The sequence below is a fragment of the Balaenoptera physalus genome (genome assembly GCF_965194825.1).
Source record: "Balaenoptera physalus genome assembly, chromosome: 7".
Classification (NCBI taxonomy): Eukaryota; Metazoa; Chordata; class Mammalia; order Artiodactyla; family Balaenopteridae; genus Balaenoptera; species Balaenoptera physalus.
Genome location: NC_138886.1, coordinates 53597459 through 53615771, shown reverse-complemented (window position 1 = coordinate 53615771; position 18313 = coordinate 53597459). Strand labels below are relative to the sequence as shown.

At 43.5% G+C, this 18313-nt stretch overlaps 2 protein-coding genes across 9 annotated transcripts in view; both read left to right on the top strand.

Annotated features, from left to right (window-relative positions):
- The window catches only part of LOC309664904 (histone-arginine methyltransferase CARM1-like), a 291386-nt gene that overhangs the window by 251433 nt on the left and 21640 nt on the right, over nt 1-18313 (top strand). The window contains exon 13 of one of the 8 annotated variants that reach the window (XM_082471026.1): nt 7833-9490. The exons of 4 other annotated variants lie outside the window; for them this stretch is intronic. In XM_082471026.1, the coding sequence (XP_082327152.1) occupies nt 7833-7884 (52 nt within the window). In that variant the 3' untranslated portion in view covers nt 7885-9490. Of the gene's footprint in view, nt 1-2507; nt 2607-2670; nt 2739-5336; nt 5387-7832; nt 9491-18313 lie in introns of those variants that run through there. 3 more of the 8 variants (XM_082471029.1, XM_082471030.1, XM_082471032.1) reach the window with 3 other exon arrangements.
- PUM3 (pumilio RNA binding family member 3) overlaps nt 5364-18313 on the top strand; it is a 74811-nt gene continuing 61861 nt past the window's right edge. The window contains exon 1 of the mRNA XM_082470980.1: nt 5364-5466. The gene's annotated coding sequence lies outside the window, so the exon portion shown is untranslated. The remainder of the gene's footprint in view (nt 5467-18313) is intronic.

Genomic DNA, 18313 nt, shown 5'->3' with positions numbered 1-18313 from the left:
GAGTGTAGCTGGATTCAAATCCTGGTTCTGTCACTTACTAGACGTATAAACTTGAGCCAGTCACCTGCCTTCTCTGAGATTCAGTTTCCTTATCTGCTAAAATGAAGTAATAGCAATAGGGTTCTTGGGAGGGTTGATGCAGTGATATACATAAAGCTTTTAACACAGTGCCTGCATCATTAAATATAGCTATTATCATATTTTATTGCCATAGGAAATAGATTCTTATTGCTTTCTCTTCCCAGCTCCATGTTGATACCCTTTCTAAAACTTCTGTGCTTCCAATTATAAGAGGAAAAGGGGCACATGCCTGACCACCCCCATCTACCACTCTCTCTCCCCTCTGGAACCTATAATTCCTTGGGGCAGAAGGAGTGGCTATTCCTTCCCCTGCTTTATAACCGTATTCCTCTACCTTAGGATAGCAGTCTCAAGATCTAGCTGTCCAATATGGAGTAGCATCTTATCTACTTACAGAAGGAACTCTTGTCTGGGTCTCTTTTATATGAAAGGAATTTAGAAAATTCCGCTTTCTGTTCATAACCTAATTTTAAACATATTGTGGCTAAAGAAGTCATCTCATTCATTTACTCATTCCTTCATTCATTCACCCTCTTGCCTTGGATCAAAAAGTCTATGTAAAGGATGAACTAAAGGGTGATGACTTAAGGAAGAAATAAAAACATATTAGTTTAATATTTGCAGTATATTGTTTCCATTAAAAACAAAACCCATCAGTGTTATATTAATATAAGTGAAGTAATATGGAAATCCCATTTATCTGTAACTCACCAGGAGAGAGATTATTTGGGGGACACAACAAAAGCAGTTATACCTCAGGAGCACCAGAGGCGACTGGCACTGTTTCCCAGGTATTAGGAAATACCTAGAAATTAGAATGAAAGAATGTGTTTATCAAAACAAAAACTCCAGGGCCATGTTCTTTCAAAGATGGAGAAGTTAAACATCGTGAGCTTTAGAATCGGGCACACTAGGTTTGCATGTGCATGGAGACTGGCAATCTTAGGTTTTGCAATTTGGCAAAACCCGTGGGCAATCGGAATCGCCTTGCCGGGCCCACTGAGTGATGCTGCAGATGAGGAGCAGGTGTGCTGACCTGCTTGGCCCTAATGGCCAGTTAGAGAAGTTGGTGCTGGGCTAGGGCAGGAAATGGAGATGCAAGTGGTCTGTGGGTGCTACGCCTCAGACTTTAATGTGCATATGAATCACCTGGAGAGCTTGTTAAGGTGCAGAATCTGATTCAATAGGTCTGGGGGTGTGACTTGAGATTCTTTATTCCTAACACACTCCGCCGTGATGCCAGCGCTGCTGGCCGTGGACCACGCTTTGAGTAGTGAGGGCGCATGCTCCAGTGGGTGGCTCTGTACCGAGTTAGCTTTGGCTGCTGGTCCTGCTGTCACCTGGTGCTTCAGTATTTGTACATTTCTGTGTTGTGCATCAAACTGGTAACTGGGTCTCTTTCTTTCTTATTCAGTTGTTAACAAATATCTGCAGAGTACTTACTATCTCAGAGATATTGGCAATTTGAAGGTTTGAAGCAGAGGGGTGATGGGACTGGATTTATCCCAGGTACTGGTTCACTTTGGCTGCTTTTGATAAACAGATAGTATGTGGGCAAGAATGGAAACAGGGAAATCAAGTAGGAAGCTGTTTGCACAGAACAAATTAGTAGTGAAGGAGTTAGGGCAAGGTTTTTAGTGGTGAAGATGTTGAGAAGCGACCAGATTTAGGATCTATTTTGGAGACAGTAGTAACAGAACTTGCCAATAGATTGGCTGTCAGTAGGAGAGGAAAAGAAGAATCAAGGTCAACTCCCAGGTTTTTGGTCTGAGCAACAAAGGGCTACTTACTAAGATGGAGAAGACTAGGAGAGGGGGAGGTTTGGGAGGGGAAATCAAGAGTTGTGTTGTGGGCATGTTGGGTTTGAGATGGCCGCTTGTGTCAGAGGAGAGTTGAGAGCAGGCAGTTAGATGTGTGCATCTGGAACTCAAGGGGAGCCCAGTCTGGAGGTCGGGGCAGGAGAGCCACAGAGCATGCAGGTGGGAATTAAAGCACAGGCCTGGATGAGGTCCCCTGGGAGACAGTGTAGAGAAGAGAAGAGAGCCCGGAGCAGAGAACTCTAACATTGAAAAGTTGGAGAGAGTAGAAAGGGTCTGCCAGAGAGCCTGAGCAGTTTGCCCAGTAGAGTAGGAGGAACGAGTGACAGAACAAAAGAAGAAATTGCTTCAAGGATGAGGGATGAACAATTTGTGTCAAATGTGGCTATGAGGTCAAATACGATGGGAACAGACTTAGCCGTTGGGATAAGTCACATGGAAGTTATCAGAGGCTGTGATAAGAGCCATTTCAGGGGTGAAGAGTGAAGGAGAGGATGACAAAGTGGACAGAGAGTATCTAGAGAGCTCTTCCCAGGAGTCGTGACGTGAAGAATAGCAGAGACATGGGGTGAGAGCTGGGTGCCTCTATCTGAATCTCTGCCTTGACAGCATGTAAAGCACCTCATTTTCTCCACCTTCGGTTGGACTTGGGCAGCAGCTTGGTCTTTATAGACTACATGTAGGCTGGAGTCTTTTCCTGAACCTTAGCCCCACGTCTGGCAATGTACAACTGTCTGCCCGACGACCCTGAAGACAAGTTTCTGCCCACTAGAGTCTCCGTTTAAAGTAAGAGTAAACCATGTACCCAGGAGAGACGTGGACAAAAAGAGGAAGAAAGAGGTAAGTCTTTTCTTTCTTTTTTTAATTGAAGTATAGTTATTTACAATGTTGTGTTAGTTTCTGGTGTACAGCAAAGTCATTCAGTTATATATACGTATATATTCTTTTTCATATTCTTTCCCATTATGGTTTATTACAGGATATTGAATATAGTTCCTTGTGCTATACAGTAGGACCTTGTTGTTTATCTAGTTTATATATAGTATTTTGTATCTGCTAATCCCAAACTCCTACTTTATCCCTCCCCCACCCCCTTTCCCCTTTGGTAACCATAAGTTTGTTTTCTATGTCTGTGAGTCTGCTTCTGTTTCATAGATAGGTTTATTTGTCTTATATTTTAGGTTCCACACATAAGTGATATCATATGGTATTTGTCTTTCTCGAAGTAAGTATTTTCCTTACAAAACCAGAAAAGTTCTATGTAGTTGACGGCAGTCAGTGACGATGCTGGGTCTTCAGAAAGCATGACCATCAAAATGATGACGGTTGAAGGTAAGAAGTCAGAGACCTCCCATCATCAGCAATTATAAGCAAGGTGACAGACGCTCCCAGTGCTAGGAATTATTTAAATTTAATTTTTGAACTGTCAATACCTTCACCTGGTTCAGAGTTCATAAAGTAAAAAGAATGTACAGTGGAGTCTCCATCTGAACCCTGTCCCCAGCCTTCCACTTCCCATCCCCTGAGTCAACTAGGCTTGTAAGTTTCTTGTCCATCCTTCAGTACACACGTGCAAATACACATGCATTCTTCCCTCTCTCCGCCTTTTGGCACAAGTGGTATTATAGCCAACATATGATTCTGCATCTACAAAGATAGGAATCTGGCAACTTGGAGAGAAGTGGATTTTTGCAGCTTCACCTAACAGCTGTGAAATTCATGATGAACGTCTTTTAGGAAAGCAGTTTTTTATTAAGTAGTAGGTATGAAAAACGGAGTCTAAGTTGAGATCTCTCATGTGTCTGGGAGCATCTGTTGAATGGGGTGGACCTGTGAGGAGGTAGAAGGTACCTGGGAGAACAAGGTAGGAAATGTGACATTTGTGCCTAAGAATTCTCATACAAGTTCCCAGGTCTGTCATGGAACCTTGCCATCACTGACGTGTTTGCTCGCCATCACCCCATCCCTTCCAGTACTCTGGGAAGGCTCTGCCCTCCTGCCAGCACATCCACGGGGGTCCTTGGCTGGATCCCTCTGAAGTCAGTCACCTACGAAGATCACCTCCTGTTCTCTGTCAAAATTGGCCTTGTATCGCAAATGCCTCCGTCTTGGCTGGCCATCCTTGCAGTGCCTCCATCAGGATTTATCGTGTGACCAGGTCCCCGTGCTCCTGGTTTAACGTCCCACCACCAGCTGCATATCTGAGCCCCTCTCCTAGCAGGGTGGGTGTGCCTCTTGAATGTGAATCAATTCTAATATTTTTAAAAAAAGGACCCAGTTTTTTAAATTACCATCTGACATGCCAAGTGAAGTGAAGCTCATTTTCAAATGATTCCCAGCTGTCATAATAGCATTGTGCCTGGATGGCTCAGTCATCACAGAAGAAAGGAGGGCGATTTTATTTCAAATTTAACCTGATAACAGGAATTGTGATTGGAAATCAAGTTGAGATATTTAGAGCAGCTACTTAGAATCACATCAATTAACATTTGTCCATTGCTTTACTGTTGATAAAGCACTCTTATGTACACTGTCATCATATATGTTAGGGAGTGATGGTGGCTCCAAGGAGAGAACAAAACTGAAGTATTTTACTGCCTAAGCTTAGAAATGGTGAGGAAACAGACAGGTTCTTTCAAAAGGAGACCACAGAGCTAAGCACAAAAGAATAAGCATTACCAGCGCCAAACCCAGAGAGACTGAGATGAAAACATTGTCAATTCAAGATAGATATATTGTGGGAGGAGAGTCAAGCCAAACTGAGCTCCTATAACAAAGTGTCAGGATGGAGGGCTGTTAGACAACTGTTTGGCCAAAGTGGGTTGCTTGTTCTTTTATTTACTGCATAGGTAATACATAGCTTTGTATTAAAATATCACAACTTCAGATAAACCCGAAAGAAAGTGGCAGTATATTTTAGGCTTCTCTGTCTAGCCTCTCTTAATGGCCACATTCTTGGAAACATTTGCCTGAATTTCATATCCACTGAGACCCCCCAATTTGCTGCTCCTTTCCTTGTTTCCCTGTAAAGTCTTTACCAACCTGCTGTCTCTTCCAGTGGTTTGGGAATCAACATTTTCCTAGCTGTTGATGACTCAGGAATGGACTTAACTGTTGATAACTGCATGTCCTGGAGGGTTGGCACGCATAGTTATCGTTTGTCTCAGAAGCTGACATGCACACTCTATCCATATAAATTGTGAGAGAATTCATCTTGATGAATGCCGAGCATGATTCGCCACATCTGGCGATTTTGACTGGCCAACTGTGAATAAGTATTTTCTTTATGGTGCTTTCCCCAGAGTTTTGCAGAACTGGCTAGAACACATTTTTGTGTTTCTACTTCCCGCCCTCACTCCCTTTGCCTATCAGGTTCCCTTGCATACAATAGGTACTCAATACATGTTTACTGAATGAAAGTTCTCTTTCTTAGAGCAGGATGAGGCTCCACCGCTGAATGGGTTCCGAAGGCTTCGTTTCCCATGAACTCCTCCTGTGCGAAGCGACTGTCCTGATGAGAGAGTGAGAGCTGAACTGTTGAAAAGACTGATTCTCCCCCTTGAGTCAGGTGAATGTATGGGAAGGTGTGAGACTTCCGGGCATCACTGCTGTGTGATGAGTCTGAGTATGTGCGTGTACGTAGGTATCATTACTTTATTCCTGGACTGTGGATGTTCCCAGCATGTGACCCTTCTCACCAGGAGCCGGCATTCAGAATTCTTTCTTCTCTGACAGTTCTCTTCTCAAGACTCCCCTCCCTCTGTAACTCATCCAGCTGATTACAGCTGCCCCCAAATGCCTCGAGTGAAAAATGAGCAGGACACAAGGTAGAGGTGAGCTCTCCAGAATGAAGACCAGTGATGGCCAAGAGAATGGAACAAGAGTGGGAAAGGTGCCAAGAAGATTAACACTGACCTCGCGTTTCTGGAACACACTTGAGGGAGCTTTTTTTCCTGGAAAGTTCTAATAGTGCTAAGCCTGCACTTACCCCAGACCCTCTCCTGGGTCAGAGATGAGGAGGGTGGCAGGGATGGGACACAGAAGGCAGGATAGGAACGTGAGAGCAAAGAGAAGTTGAATCAGAGGGAGAAAAGAAGAGAGGGAAATTGTAAGTAGAATCAATGGACACAGTAAGGATTTATCAATAGCCCTTTTCCCAGGTGGCTGTTAAAGAGTATCTGTCTATCTGCCTATATATCTATCTATCCCTCCATCCGCTCATCTATCCATCCATCCTGCCTTTTTCCAAAAGGATTTAAGTGCGTTTCCAAGGATAAACTATATATGATGACAGAGTATAAACTATAACTGGGTAGAGTAACAAAGAAATGCAAGGATGGGGACAAAACGGAGCCGAGAGCAGGGCTCACCCCCATGTGCTGGGCTGGATGGCTGAGGGGCTGCCTGTGACACATGACCAGAGGGAGAATCTTGCTAAACCTGGAGCTCTGGGCTGGGAAGTGTGTCTTCCTTGGTCATGTCTTGCTTGGACTTAGCACACCTGGTTGGGCCTTGTGGGTTGGCCGCTCTATGCCACAGGTGGCAGGGGAAAGGCAGACCTAAATGTGTGTGATTGTGAGGATTGTCTACGTTAAAGCCTGAATGCAATGATTGCTTCACTCGCATAAGGCAAATCAGCTGAAAGAACCTGCCCAACTATAGAAAATACCTTGTCAGAAGTTATAAAACAACATTCATTTTTTCAGAGTTCCAAAAAGAGCCAAATTTAAAAGCTTTTTTTGAGTTGAGAAAAAAATGGCCTTAAAATCCTATCGACCAGGCTTGTGAGATTTCTTTTCTTAGCTGACATCTCCCTCTACTGACAGTACATCCTCTCACTTCTCCTTCACAACCCAGCAGGGAAGTCCTTTGAAACGCCTTTGAGTCCGTGCTCACAGATTGAGGAGGACCCGGGGGGCGGGGTGGGAGATCACAGGTTCTGCTTGGGACTTGGGGAATCGGAGCCGTCCAAGTTCAGGTGGCAACAGGATACACCTGTCTGGAGCTCAGAAGCGAGACCTCAGACAGAGAAAAGTGGTGGAGTGGTCAGTGGGAGTGGATGAAAGAAAAGAGGTGGAGGAGGAAGATGCCTGAACCTGGAGAGCCTCTCAGACCGGAAGGTCAGGAAGATGGGTAGGAGCAAAACAACGTAAGTTCAGGAATTCATTCCCCTGAAGGCCTTTTTACAGCCACCCATCTTGGCTTGTTGAATCCCAGTGTTGGGAAACTCACTCTTTCACTGTCAAGAACTGTTTGACAATGTTTATTGTTAGAAAGTTATTACTTATAACGAGCTGGAATCTGCTTCCCCACACTCTCCATCCGTTTTTATCATCCTGCTGTTCTGTGCTATAAAGATAGAATCTGTCACCTCACACGTTTTCCCAACAAATGCTTCCCCACAAGAATCCCATGAGAAAAATATGGCTAAATGGTTCAGTTACCCAGTTCAAGGTCTATTCTCTCCTCCGCCACCCCCTATAAGCCCTTGAGAGCAAAGACTCCCCTCCCTCCCCAGCCTCCAACCTAGCAAACTTTTCTATTGTACTAAGGGCTTTGTTTGCATGATCTCTTTAGACATCGTATCAATTGAATGAGCTAGGCATTATGATTACCACCATTTACAGCTGAGAAAGCTGAGGCTCAGAGAGAGAGGTTACTTGTACAAAGCCACATAGCAAGTGTGGGTAGAGCCCAGCTTGACATCCACGTCCCTCTAATAATCAAAGCCTGGGCCCTTAAATCAATGTGATTCTACCTATTTTGTCTCTAGACAGCGTGGGCTGTGGAAAAAGCCCATAGTGTTGCCCACTGGACTGAACCTACTTGAAAATTGGTAATTTGGGGTCATGGTGCTTATAGATAATACGGTTAGGACTTTGTCTCTGGACCGGTTTCTTCCCAACTGATGCTACTGACTCTTCCTCATCTCAGTGTCAGCATCCGTGGAGCCGCCTTCCTTCCCAGGTTTATTCCATCCGCTTAGCAGCGCCGCCGATGTCTCCTATTTGACTCTACCTGTGGGTGACACAGGCGGCCTCCAGCCCTCTCCGCTCAGCGCTCATCCATACAGGACTCCTGTTCTCCTAAAGTGTCGGTCAGTCCTTCCAGCACCTGTTATTCTGGATTCCTACAGAGGACAACAGCTTCCTGCTGGCCATATTTTGGATGCAGTTGGCTCCCTACCAACCAGCTCTGAGACCTCAGTAAGTTACTGAACTCCTTGGATTCTTGAGTTTCTTACCTTTAAAAAGGGGAACAAGTACTTGATGATATGCTGTGAGTTTAACTGAGAATGTAAGTGAAATGTCCAACACAGTGCCTGTCCCACATCACATCTATGCAAAAGTAGTAGCTATTATCAGTCTGTGCTGGGAAATGGAAAAATACGTGATTGTTCTTTCCACCTGGAGAAGGTAAACAATTAGAGGAAATGCTGGCAGCAAAGGGAGAGAGAAGTCTGGGGAGTAAGAGAGCAAATAAAATGCACTGTCATGGAAGCCACAGAAAGAGAAGGTGTTTTCCTCAGGTCCTGCTTCCTAATGGATGTTCAAGAGTCTCTATCTTGGCATTTGACAAAGAGATAACGGGGGGTTTTCAAGACTTGTTTCTGTGGAGCAGTGGGGATAAAGACAGATGGCAGAGAAACAGAGCAAGATCTTAAGGAAATAAAAGCAGTACTGAGGACTCTTTATAAAGTGTGGCAGGAAAAGAAAGCAGAGGAGAGAGGCAGCAGTCCAAGGGCAATGGGATATGTCAGGTAGATGACTGATAAATATTCAGTGAGGATTTATCATGGGGCTGAGAGAGCGACTGAGTGAGTGAATGAAGACGCTTAGGGTTTGATTAAATGTATTTGATAACGTTGACATTGTTTAGTCTGTGGCACCTATATGCCTCTTTAGTAATACTGGTGGGAGAAAAATTGGGAGGATTATATAATATTTTCAGCCCCCCAAAACACATCTTTACCAAGAGCCTTAGGTAAAAATCCTTTCACCTGCTACCATCTGTGCAGATTCTGCCTAAATTAATCTGGGTGGGCCCTAAGAGTCTCTACTTGGAACAGGCTCCCTGTTGGCACTGCTGGCTGTGCTGCTGGGCGCCAGTATGATGGGCCATACTTTGGGTAACAAGACCACAGCATATCTGACCTTGGTTTGCCCACACCCACTGTGACGTGTGGTGGGTACCTGAGACACTCTTGGTGTCAATTCAGTTCTAGCACTGGTCTCTTCCCCTTCGCCTCTCCCCACCACCAACCCTCACCAGGAAAATGTCATAAATAAAAATTCAGGGGCTTCCCTGGTGGCGCAGTGGTTGAGAGTCTGCCTGCTAATGCAGGGAACACGGGTTCGAGCACTGGTCTGGGAGGATCCCACATGCCGCGGAGCAACTGGGCCCGTGAGCCACAACTACTGAGCCTGCGTGTCTGGAGCCTGTGCTCCGCAACAAGAGAGGCCGCGATAGTGAGAGGCCCGCGCACCGCGATGAAGAGTGGCCCCCACTTGCCGCAACTAGAGAAAGCCCTCGCACAGAAACGAAGACCCAACACAACCAAAAATGAATAAATAAATAAATTAATTAATTAAAAAAAATTCAGTAACAACAGTTGCTTAGCATCTTGAATTCACAGCTTCAAGATATTGTCCCTCTGTTTGCTTTGGGCGGGGAGGGGAATGATTTTTCTTCGTTTTTGGATCTCAGAATTCTTGATTTTTTTTTTTTTTTTTTTGACATTAATGGTTTGGTGCAAACCCACTTTTGTTGATTCGGTATTTCCTCTGTGGATAAACTTTCTGGCTTTGGGAAAAGCCTCCTTCTTTCATGAGGCACTTTTAACCTGCAGGATTTCCGTTTAGCTTAATTGGCATATTTATGTACTGAGATGGGTGCCTAGAGGGTTCAGGCCATGGCGTCTTTTGTATAAATCGAAAAAAATGAAATGAGCCGTTCTCACCGTTGTGTGCCCTTCAGTCATGGAGCGCAGTGAAAGGCTCATCATTTACAGGCTGCGAAAGCTCAGGCAGATCAATAGGCATAATGCGACCCGGAGTCATTTAGAAAAGCAAAACTCGGGGTTTTCAAAGCCCAATTATTTCAGGAGCTTGGCCATTACTAATTCCCTGTTAAATCCTTCCCGGGCCTTCGTTCTGTCTCGATGTGAAGGAATGGCCTTCTCCACCCGTGATGAATCCTCCTCTTCAGGTGAAGCTGGAGAACCTTCTCCTGAGGGTCGGACGGTTTGTAAAGTGTGAGGAGCTCACTGTTCCCAGCCAGCCCCCCCGGATGACAAGCCCAGCTGCAGGCTGTCACTCTTCAGGCCCCTTCTGGAGCCTGGCATGCTTTGAAGGCAAGTGTGGGAATGGGTTCTTATTGGCTTAATATGGCTATAGTTAATGGCTTATAGATTTTTAGATAGTCTGGCCCCGCTAGGCATGTCTATTAATTCTCTCTTAAGATTGTCAGAGGTGAGAGAAGGTCAGAGAGCCTGGGACATGGGTGTGGCTTTCCTCCAAGCCAGACCAAGAAAGGTCTCCTTAACAAGAATTCTTATGACCTCCTAAAGGCTTGAGAAAGAAAGAGGGACCTTTTGGTGGATACTGAAAGAATTTGGCCTCTGGGCTCAAGAAGGCATGTTTCACAAGAGGGACAGGTGATATCAGAGAAGCACAAACGCCTTGCTTGGATGAGTTCATAAAAATAGACACAGGTGAACCAGCTGCCCTTGGAGGTTTTAGCTTCTGCCACTATGGCTATAGTGGGTTGACTGGTGGTCCTAGGCACTTGTGAATGTGACCTTATTCGGGAAAGAGATCTTTTTTTTAAATTAAAAAAAAAATTGAAATTGAAGTATAGTTGATTTACAATGTTGTGTTATTTTCAGGTATACAGCAAAGTGATTCAGCTATATCTATATATCTATATATTTATATATCTATATAGATATATATAGATATATTCTTTTTCAGATTCTTTCCCCTTATAGGTTATTATAAAATATTGAGTGTAGGTCTCTGCTATACAGTAGGTCCTTGGGAAAGAGGTCTTTGCAGATGTAATTAGTTAAGGATCTCTTGGTGGGCTCTTTCTGGATTATCCAAATGGGCCCTAAATCCAGTGATAAGTGTCCTTATAGGAAGAGGAGAGGACACAGATACAGGGGAAAAGGCCATGTAAAGACGGTGGCAGAGACTGGAGTGACGCAGCTACAAGCCAAGGTGTGCCAGGGATCGCCAAAAGTCACCAGAAACTAGGAGAGAGGCAAGAAATGGGTTCTCACTCAGAGCCTTCAGCAGGAACCAATCCTACCAACAGCTTGATTTTGGACTTCCGGCCTCTAGAACTATGAGAGAATACATTTCTGTTGTCTTAAGCCACCAAGTTTGTGGTCACTGGTTACAGCAGCGTTAGGTAACGCATGCAATGACCAACCACCCAGGCTGCTGGCTCCCTGCTCCAGAATCAACCCTGGAGTAACTCAAGTACCAAGAAGAAATATGGATTCTAGAAACTAGTGATAAAAAATGTGAGCTGCCCCTGCGGGTTGCCTGGCTTTGTGGGAGGACCAGTGGGGGGCTACAGCCAGAAGGGTGGCCTGAGGCCACAGGGAGAAGAGAAGTTGTAGGAAAGCCTATGAATCTGCCCTTCCTCTCCTCCAGGTCACTTGGAGAAATCACCGACCACCTCTTCAGATTCCCTCTGTCAGTGTAACCGGGATGCAGGCAGGCCCTAAAGCCTCCTAGGGTAAGGTGTTGAAGGAAAGGAGCTACCGGACAGGGCAGTCTTGAAGGATTCACTCCTCTCCTCCTCCATGTCTACCCCAGAGCGACTGCTTATAACATAATGTAGTGAAGAGGTGCCCTCCCCACAGTACTGCTGCTCTCTAAGTTTTTATTTATTCACTTATTTTTTATCTTTATTGGAGTATAATTGCTTTACAATGGTGTGTTAGTTTCTGCTGTGTAACAAAGTGAATCAGCTATACGTATACATATATCCCCATATCTCCTCCCTCTTGCGTCTCCTTCCCACCCTCCCTATCACACCCCTCTAGGTGGTCACAAAGCACCGAGCTGATCTTCCTGTGCTCTGCAGCTGCTTCCCACTAGCTTGGTTCTGAAGAACCTAGGGGCGGGACAGGAATAAAGACGCAGATGTAGAGAATGGACTTGAGGACACGGGGAGGGGGAATGGTAAGCTGGGACGAAGTGAGAGTAGCATGGACTTATATATTCTCTAAGTTTTTAAAGACACATTTCCGACCACAGGAGTTGCCTGGTAACTCATGGGGCTCATCCTTTCCTCTCTTCAAAGTCACACACATGAGCCCTTCAGACTCCATCCAAAGCAGCACTGCTGGAACAAGAATTTAAATGAACACAAGAAACGCCTGTGATAAGGGATGTTAGATATACAAAACAAAATGTCAAAAAAGAACCAGGTGAGGGCTTCCCTGGTAGCGCAGTGGTTGAGAATCTGCCTGCCAATGCAGGGGACATGGGTTCGAGCCCTGGTGCAGGAGGATCCCACATGCCGCAGAGCAACTAAGCCTGTGCACTACAACTACTGAGCCTGTGCTCTAGAGCCTGCGAGCCACAACTACTGAGCCCGCATACCACAACTACTGTAGCCCGCGCACCTAGAGCCCGTGCTCCACAACAAGAGAAGCCACCGCAATGAGAAGCCCGCGCACCACAACAAAGAGTAGCCCCCGCTCGCCACAACTAGAGAAAGCCCGTGTGCAGCAAAGAAGACCCAATGCAGCCAAAAATTAAAAAAAAAAAAAAGAACCAGGTGAAAACTACGATATTTTAAAGAGAATATAATAGATGGAGTAAATAATAGGATAGATACAGCTGAAGAATGAAGCAGGGAAATAGAAGATCAGTTTGTAATAAATACAGACAATGGGCTGAAAACCTAACTATATAAGGAAACTGCATAAATTGAAAATAAAACCTCTTAACACTCCAATTTGTGAACGTGCAAAAGAAATGAGCAAAAATTCTCGATAGATACAGAAAAGACGAATAAACATGAAAAACTCCAAACTTACCGATAATAAAATAAATATAAAATAAAGCAATGATGTACTATTTTAATCCCAAATTGGAAGAGATGTAAAGCATTTTCAGTGATCAACTTTGGATGTCATTTATGAGTGTTTAAATAGAAATATCATTGAGAGAGTTAGGAGTTTTATCAGTGATACAGATTTTAATGCAATACCTAAAACTGGGGCTTGATAGAAAATTGAGAAGAGAGATCATGAACGCACTGGGTACCTAGGAATGAGGTCAAGTGTGACCAAGGAGGGCAGTGAGGTAGCCACTCTCATAGATTGCTGGCTCACAGCTTCCCTGGGGGGCAGTTTAAAAACACGAATTAAGACCCTTTTGGGGCTTCCCTGGTGGCACAGTGATTCAGAATCCGCCTGCCAGTGCAGGGGACACAGGTTCAAGCCCTGGTCCGGGAAGATCCCACATGCCACGGAGCAACTAAACCCATGCACCAAAACTACTGAGCCTTTGCTCTAGAGCCCGTGTGCCACAACTACTGAGCCCGCGTGCCACAACTACTGAAGCCCGCGCACCTAGAGCCTGTGCTCCGCAACAAGAGAAGCCACTGCAATGAGAAGCCCGCTCACCACAACCAGGAGTAGCCCCTGCTCGCCACAACTAGAGAAAAGCCTGCGTGCAGCAACAAAGACCCAACGCAGCCAAAAAAAAAGACCTTTTGACCTACTAGTAGTCCAGAGATCTTTACAGAGATGTGGGCAAACATTTGTGACCTCCATTGACTTCCAGCCTCTGCCCTTTCAGGGGAAATGTCCTCCATCTCCTCTCCTCTCTTCTCTGCAAAGGCAAAGCCTCTTCATCCTCCCATTCTAGGTCTAGGTTGAGGCTTTGCTAAAGTACAAGAAGAGTGGTTGCCTTCTGGTAGCCATCTTGGATGATGAAGTAACATCCTTGGGGCTGCAGCCATGACCCAGGGTGGGGAGGCAAAAGGAGATGCCTGTATTCCTGGTAGCAGTGAGTCATCACACCAACCTTGGACTGCCTACCTCTGGATCCTTTTTTATGTCAAAATTATACCCCTCATCTGTTTAAGCTACTCAGATCAGGTCTCTGATTACCAGCCGTCAAATGCAATTTAAATCTAAAGGCTTTTAATGAAGATTTTGAGCTTAGTTACCTCTGTTCACTAGCACACTTGCCATAAACCTCTCTTTGGTAGCAGGCATTTGGGTGAGTCTGACATCCATTTCCTGAAATGCTATGAAACTCATTAATCATTGAGTAGTTTATTTTCTACTTAAATTTTTCAAATCCAGTTGTTCTGTGACAGCTCTAGAGCAGGTGGTTGATGATGCATGAAGAGGTCTTGTCCAAGTAATACACGAGAGTGAGCAGATGTTAAAGGGCTTTACCAGTTAAAATGGAAAGAACATCTGTGAAATAGATTTTCCAATAGATGAGGCCAGACATTACCAAGGAGAGGTTGGGAAGAAAGAAGGAGGTGACTGGGACCAACTGGCATAGGTGGAATAAGGGTGAAGGCACCCTGGCACTCAGGCACTCTGTTATTATATGTCATCTTGTTTAAATTCACATGAAATACAAAGTTAGTTTGATCCATTGAGGTCATTTGTAAATGAGATGTTAAGACATTAAGGAGAGTTAATCTCTAGTCTCTTTTCCCATCCTATTAAATATGTAGAAACATTTTTTTTTACTGAAAAAATATGAGAGGGTAATTCTTTTATAATTCAAGTCTTCTGAATCTAAAAGGAAGTAATAAGAATTACATAAATGAGATGTTGTTATAAAACAGGTTTGGATGGGGACTTCCCTGGTGCTTCTGGGGCTCCAGGCCCCAATGCAGGGGGCCTGGGTTTGATCCCTTGTCGGGGAACTAGATCCCGCTTGCATGCCGCAGCTAAGAGTCCGCATGCTGCAACTGAGGATCCCTCATGCCACGACTAAGATCCAGCGCAGCCAAAATAAATAAGTAAATATTAAAAAAAAAAAAAAGCAAGGATAAAAAAAAAACAGGTTTGGATGAAGAGACTTCCTAGGAGCAAACATTGGGAAGAGGGAGGAAAGAAATGAAACTAAATAGATCTATTTTTTCATTACTGAAGATTCAGTGCAAAAGCAAAGGGCAAAGAATAGCTAGGGCACTGCTGAAGAAGAAGATGGGAGAACTTTCTCCATCATAGGTCAAGACTAACTATGGTGCTGTAGACAGACATCCAGGTATGGGTGCAAGGATGAGCAAGTAGAGAGTGGCACAAAATAAAAAACCCAGACAAATGTAAATTGGTGCAGTGATTATGGAAAACACTGTGGAGGTTCCTCAAAAAACTAAAAATAGAGTTGCTATATGATCCAGCAATCCCACTCCTAGGCAAATACCCAGAGAAGAGTATAATTTGAAAAGATACATGCACCCTTATGTTCATAGCAGCACTATTTACAATAGCCAAAACATGAAAGCACCCTAAGTGTCCAGTGACGGATGGATAAAGAAGATGTGGTGCATATATACAATGGAATATTACTCAGCCATCAAGAAGAATGAAATAATGCCATTTGCAGCAACATGGATGGACGTAGAGATTATCATATTAAGCAAAGTAAGTCAGAAAGAGAAAGACAAATACCATATAATATCACTTATATGTGGAATCTAAAATATGACACAAATGGACATATCTACGAAAGAGAAACAGACTCACAGATATTGAGAACATACTTGTGGTTGCCAGTGCGGAGGGAAGGATTGGGAGTTTGGGATTAGCAGATGCAAACTAGTATATATAAGATGGATAAACAACAAGGTCCTACTGTATAGCCCAGGGAACTATATTCAATATCCTATGATAAACCATAATGAAAAAAATACGAAAAAGAATATATATATCTATAACTGAGTCACTTTGCTGTATAGCAGAAATTAACACAACATTGTAAATCAACTATACTTCAGTAAAATTTTTTTAAAAACCCAGACACAGATTCATACATAGACAATCACTTTATAACTAAAGAACCACTGCAGAGTAACAGGGAAGGATGTCTTTTTAAATAAATGGTGCTGTAACAATTGAATATCCTTAAGTGAAAAAAGAATGAGGGAAGGAAAGAGAGAAGGAAGGCGAGCGGGAAGGGTTTTGATTGCTACTTCCCTTTGGATGAGGGAATCCAAATAAAAATGTGCTCACCTTCATTAATTCAGAGTGGAATAAAAATCAAAGCTGCAATGGGCTGTCACTGCACATTCTCTAGATTGGCTAAATTTTAAAAGTCGAACGATGTCAAATGTTGATAAGAACGTGGAACAGTGAGATCTAATATGCAATGTTATTGGAAGTATACATTTGGATATCCACATTGGGAAATAGTTTCGCACCATCTAGTAATACTTTAGATGTTCATCTTCTTGATGTAGCAGTCTTACCCCTAGAAAAGGTCTGCATAAGCACATCATGAGACATGTAGAAGAATCTCCAGAGCAACACTATTCATAATAACAAAAGACCAGAAAAAATGACCACCAAAGTAAAACCGATAGAGAAATTTTTATGCAATTGCAGTCAATGAACAACAGCTACAGTAAGAGCAGAGTAAGTCCCCTACATACAAACGAGTTCCATTCCGATAGCGCATTCGTAAGTCCAACTTGTTTGTAAGTCCAACAAAGTTAGCCTAGTACCCGACTAACACAATTGGCTATATAGTACTGTACTGCAATAGGTTAACAACACTTTTCACAAAAATAATACATAAAAAACAAACAAAAAATAAAACATTTTTAATCTTACAGTACAGTACCTTGAAAAGTACAATAGTGCAGTACAACAGCTGGCATACAGGGGCTGGCATCAAGTGAACAGGCAAGAAGAGTTACTGACTGGAGGAGGGAGAGGGGGTGGGAGATGGTAGAGCCGAAGGATCATCGGCAACAGGAGACAGAGGGCAAGCTGCAGTTTTACTCACACATGATGTTGATGGCACAGGTTGTGGTTCCTTGTTGGATTCAGTTCTATCTACCCTCTTGAAAAAACGATCCAGTGACACGTGTTCCAATCTTTGAAAGTTCGCAACTTGAAGGTTCATATGTAGGGGACTTACTATAAATCTTTTTTTTTTTAATGTTGAGCAAAGGAAGGTAGACACAAAATGAGTCCTGTCTTAGTCCCTTCAGGCTGCTATACAAAGTACCACAGACAAGGTGACTTAGAAACAATGGACACTTATTTCTCACAGTTCTGGAGGCTGAAGTCCAAGATTAGGGTGCCAGCACAGTTGGGTGCTGGTAAGAGCCTTCTTATGAGCTACTTTTCATTGTCTTCCTCACAGGGCAGAGAGCAGAGCAGCGAGGAAACAAGCTGCTCCCTCATGACTCTCACAAGGGCACGAATGTCACTCATGAGGGCTCCACCCTTATGACCTCATCTAAGTTACCTCCCAAAGGCCCTGCCTTCTAGTACCGTAATGCTGTGGGGCAGGGTTTCAACATAGGAACTTTAGAAGGACACAAGCATTCAGACCATAACAATTTCCCATGATTTCATTTTTATAAAGGTCAAAAATGGCAAAAACTAAGATACAGTGTTGAGAGATGCACACTTATGTGGTAAAAGGGAAGAAAAACAAGGAAGTGAAGAGCATAAAAGTGGGGGATGGGATCAGGAGGGACTTGGGGGACTTTTAGGGTACTGGAAATGTATTTCTTGACACAAATGGTTGTTACTCGGACGGTCACTTTACACTGATTCATTGAGCTGCATATTTATGTTTCATGTGTTTTTGTATATGTGTAATTTTGTTTTTCCAAATGAAGTTTAAAAAAAAACAGAACTGAAGAGGCTCAATTCAGGCAGATATATGAATAGGGGGAAATTGGTAGATTTGATAAATGACCTCTTCATATTTCAAGTAATGTCCATCATACTTTGAGATGTTTGTTTTCTGGTTTTGTTAAGACATTGTAAGTATTTTCATCATGTGTCTCTCCTGGGCAGTAATGACTGAGTCAGTGATCATGTACAGCAAGAATATTTGATTTTCACAAAAGTTGTATTTCATATAAAATATCCAACTTACATCAATTTTTCTTTACTCTGCATGAGGGGACACAGGTAAGAATGTTCAGAGAAGCATTATTCACAATAGCAAAAAACAGGAAAAGGTGTCCATCAAAGTGAAATTGATAAATCATGCTATATTTTGGCTATATTCAGCTACAAACTAAAAAGCTACATACAGCAATCTGGATCAATCTTTTTTTTTTATTTTTTTTAATGTTGAACAAAAGAGGACCAATACAAAGGACAGGTTTTCTATGACTCAATTTTCATCAAATCCAAAAACATGCAAAATCTAAACTGTGGTGTTTAGAGGTGC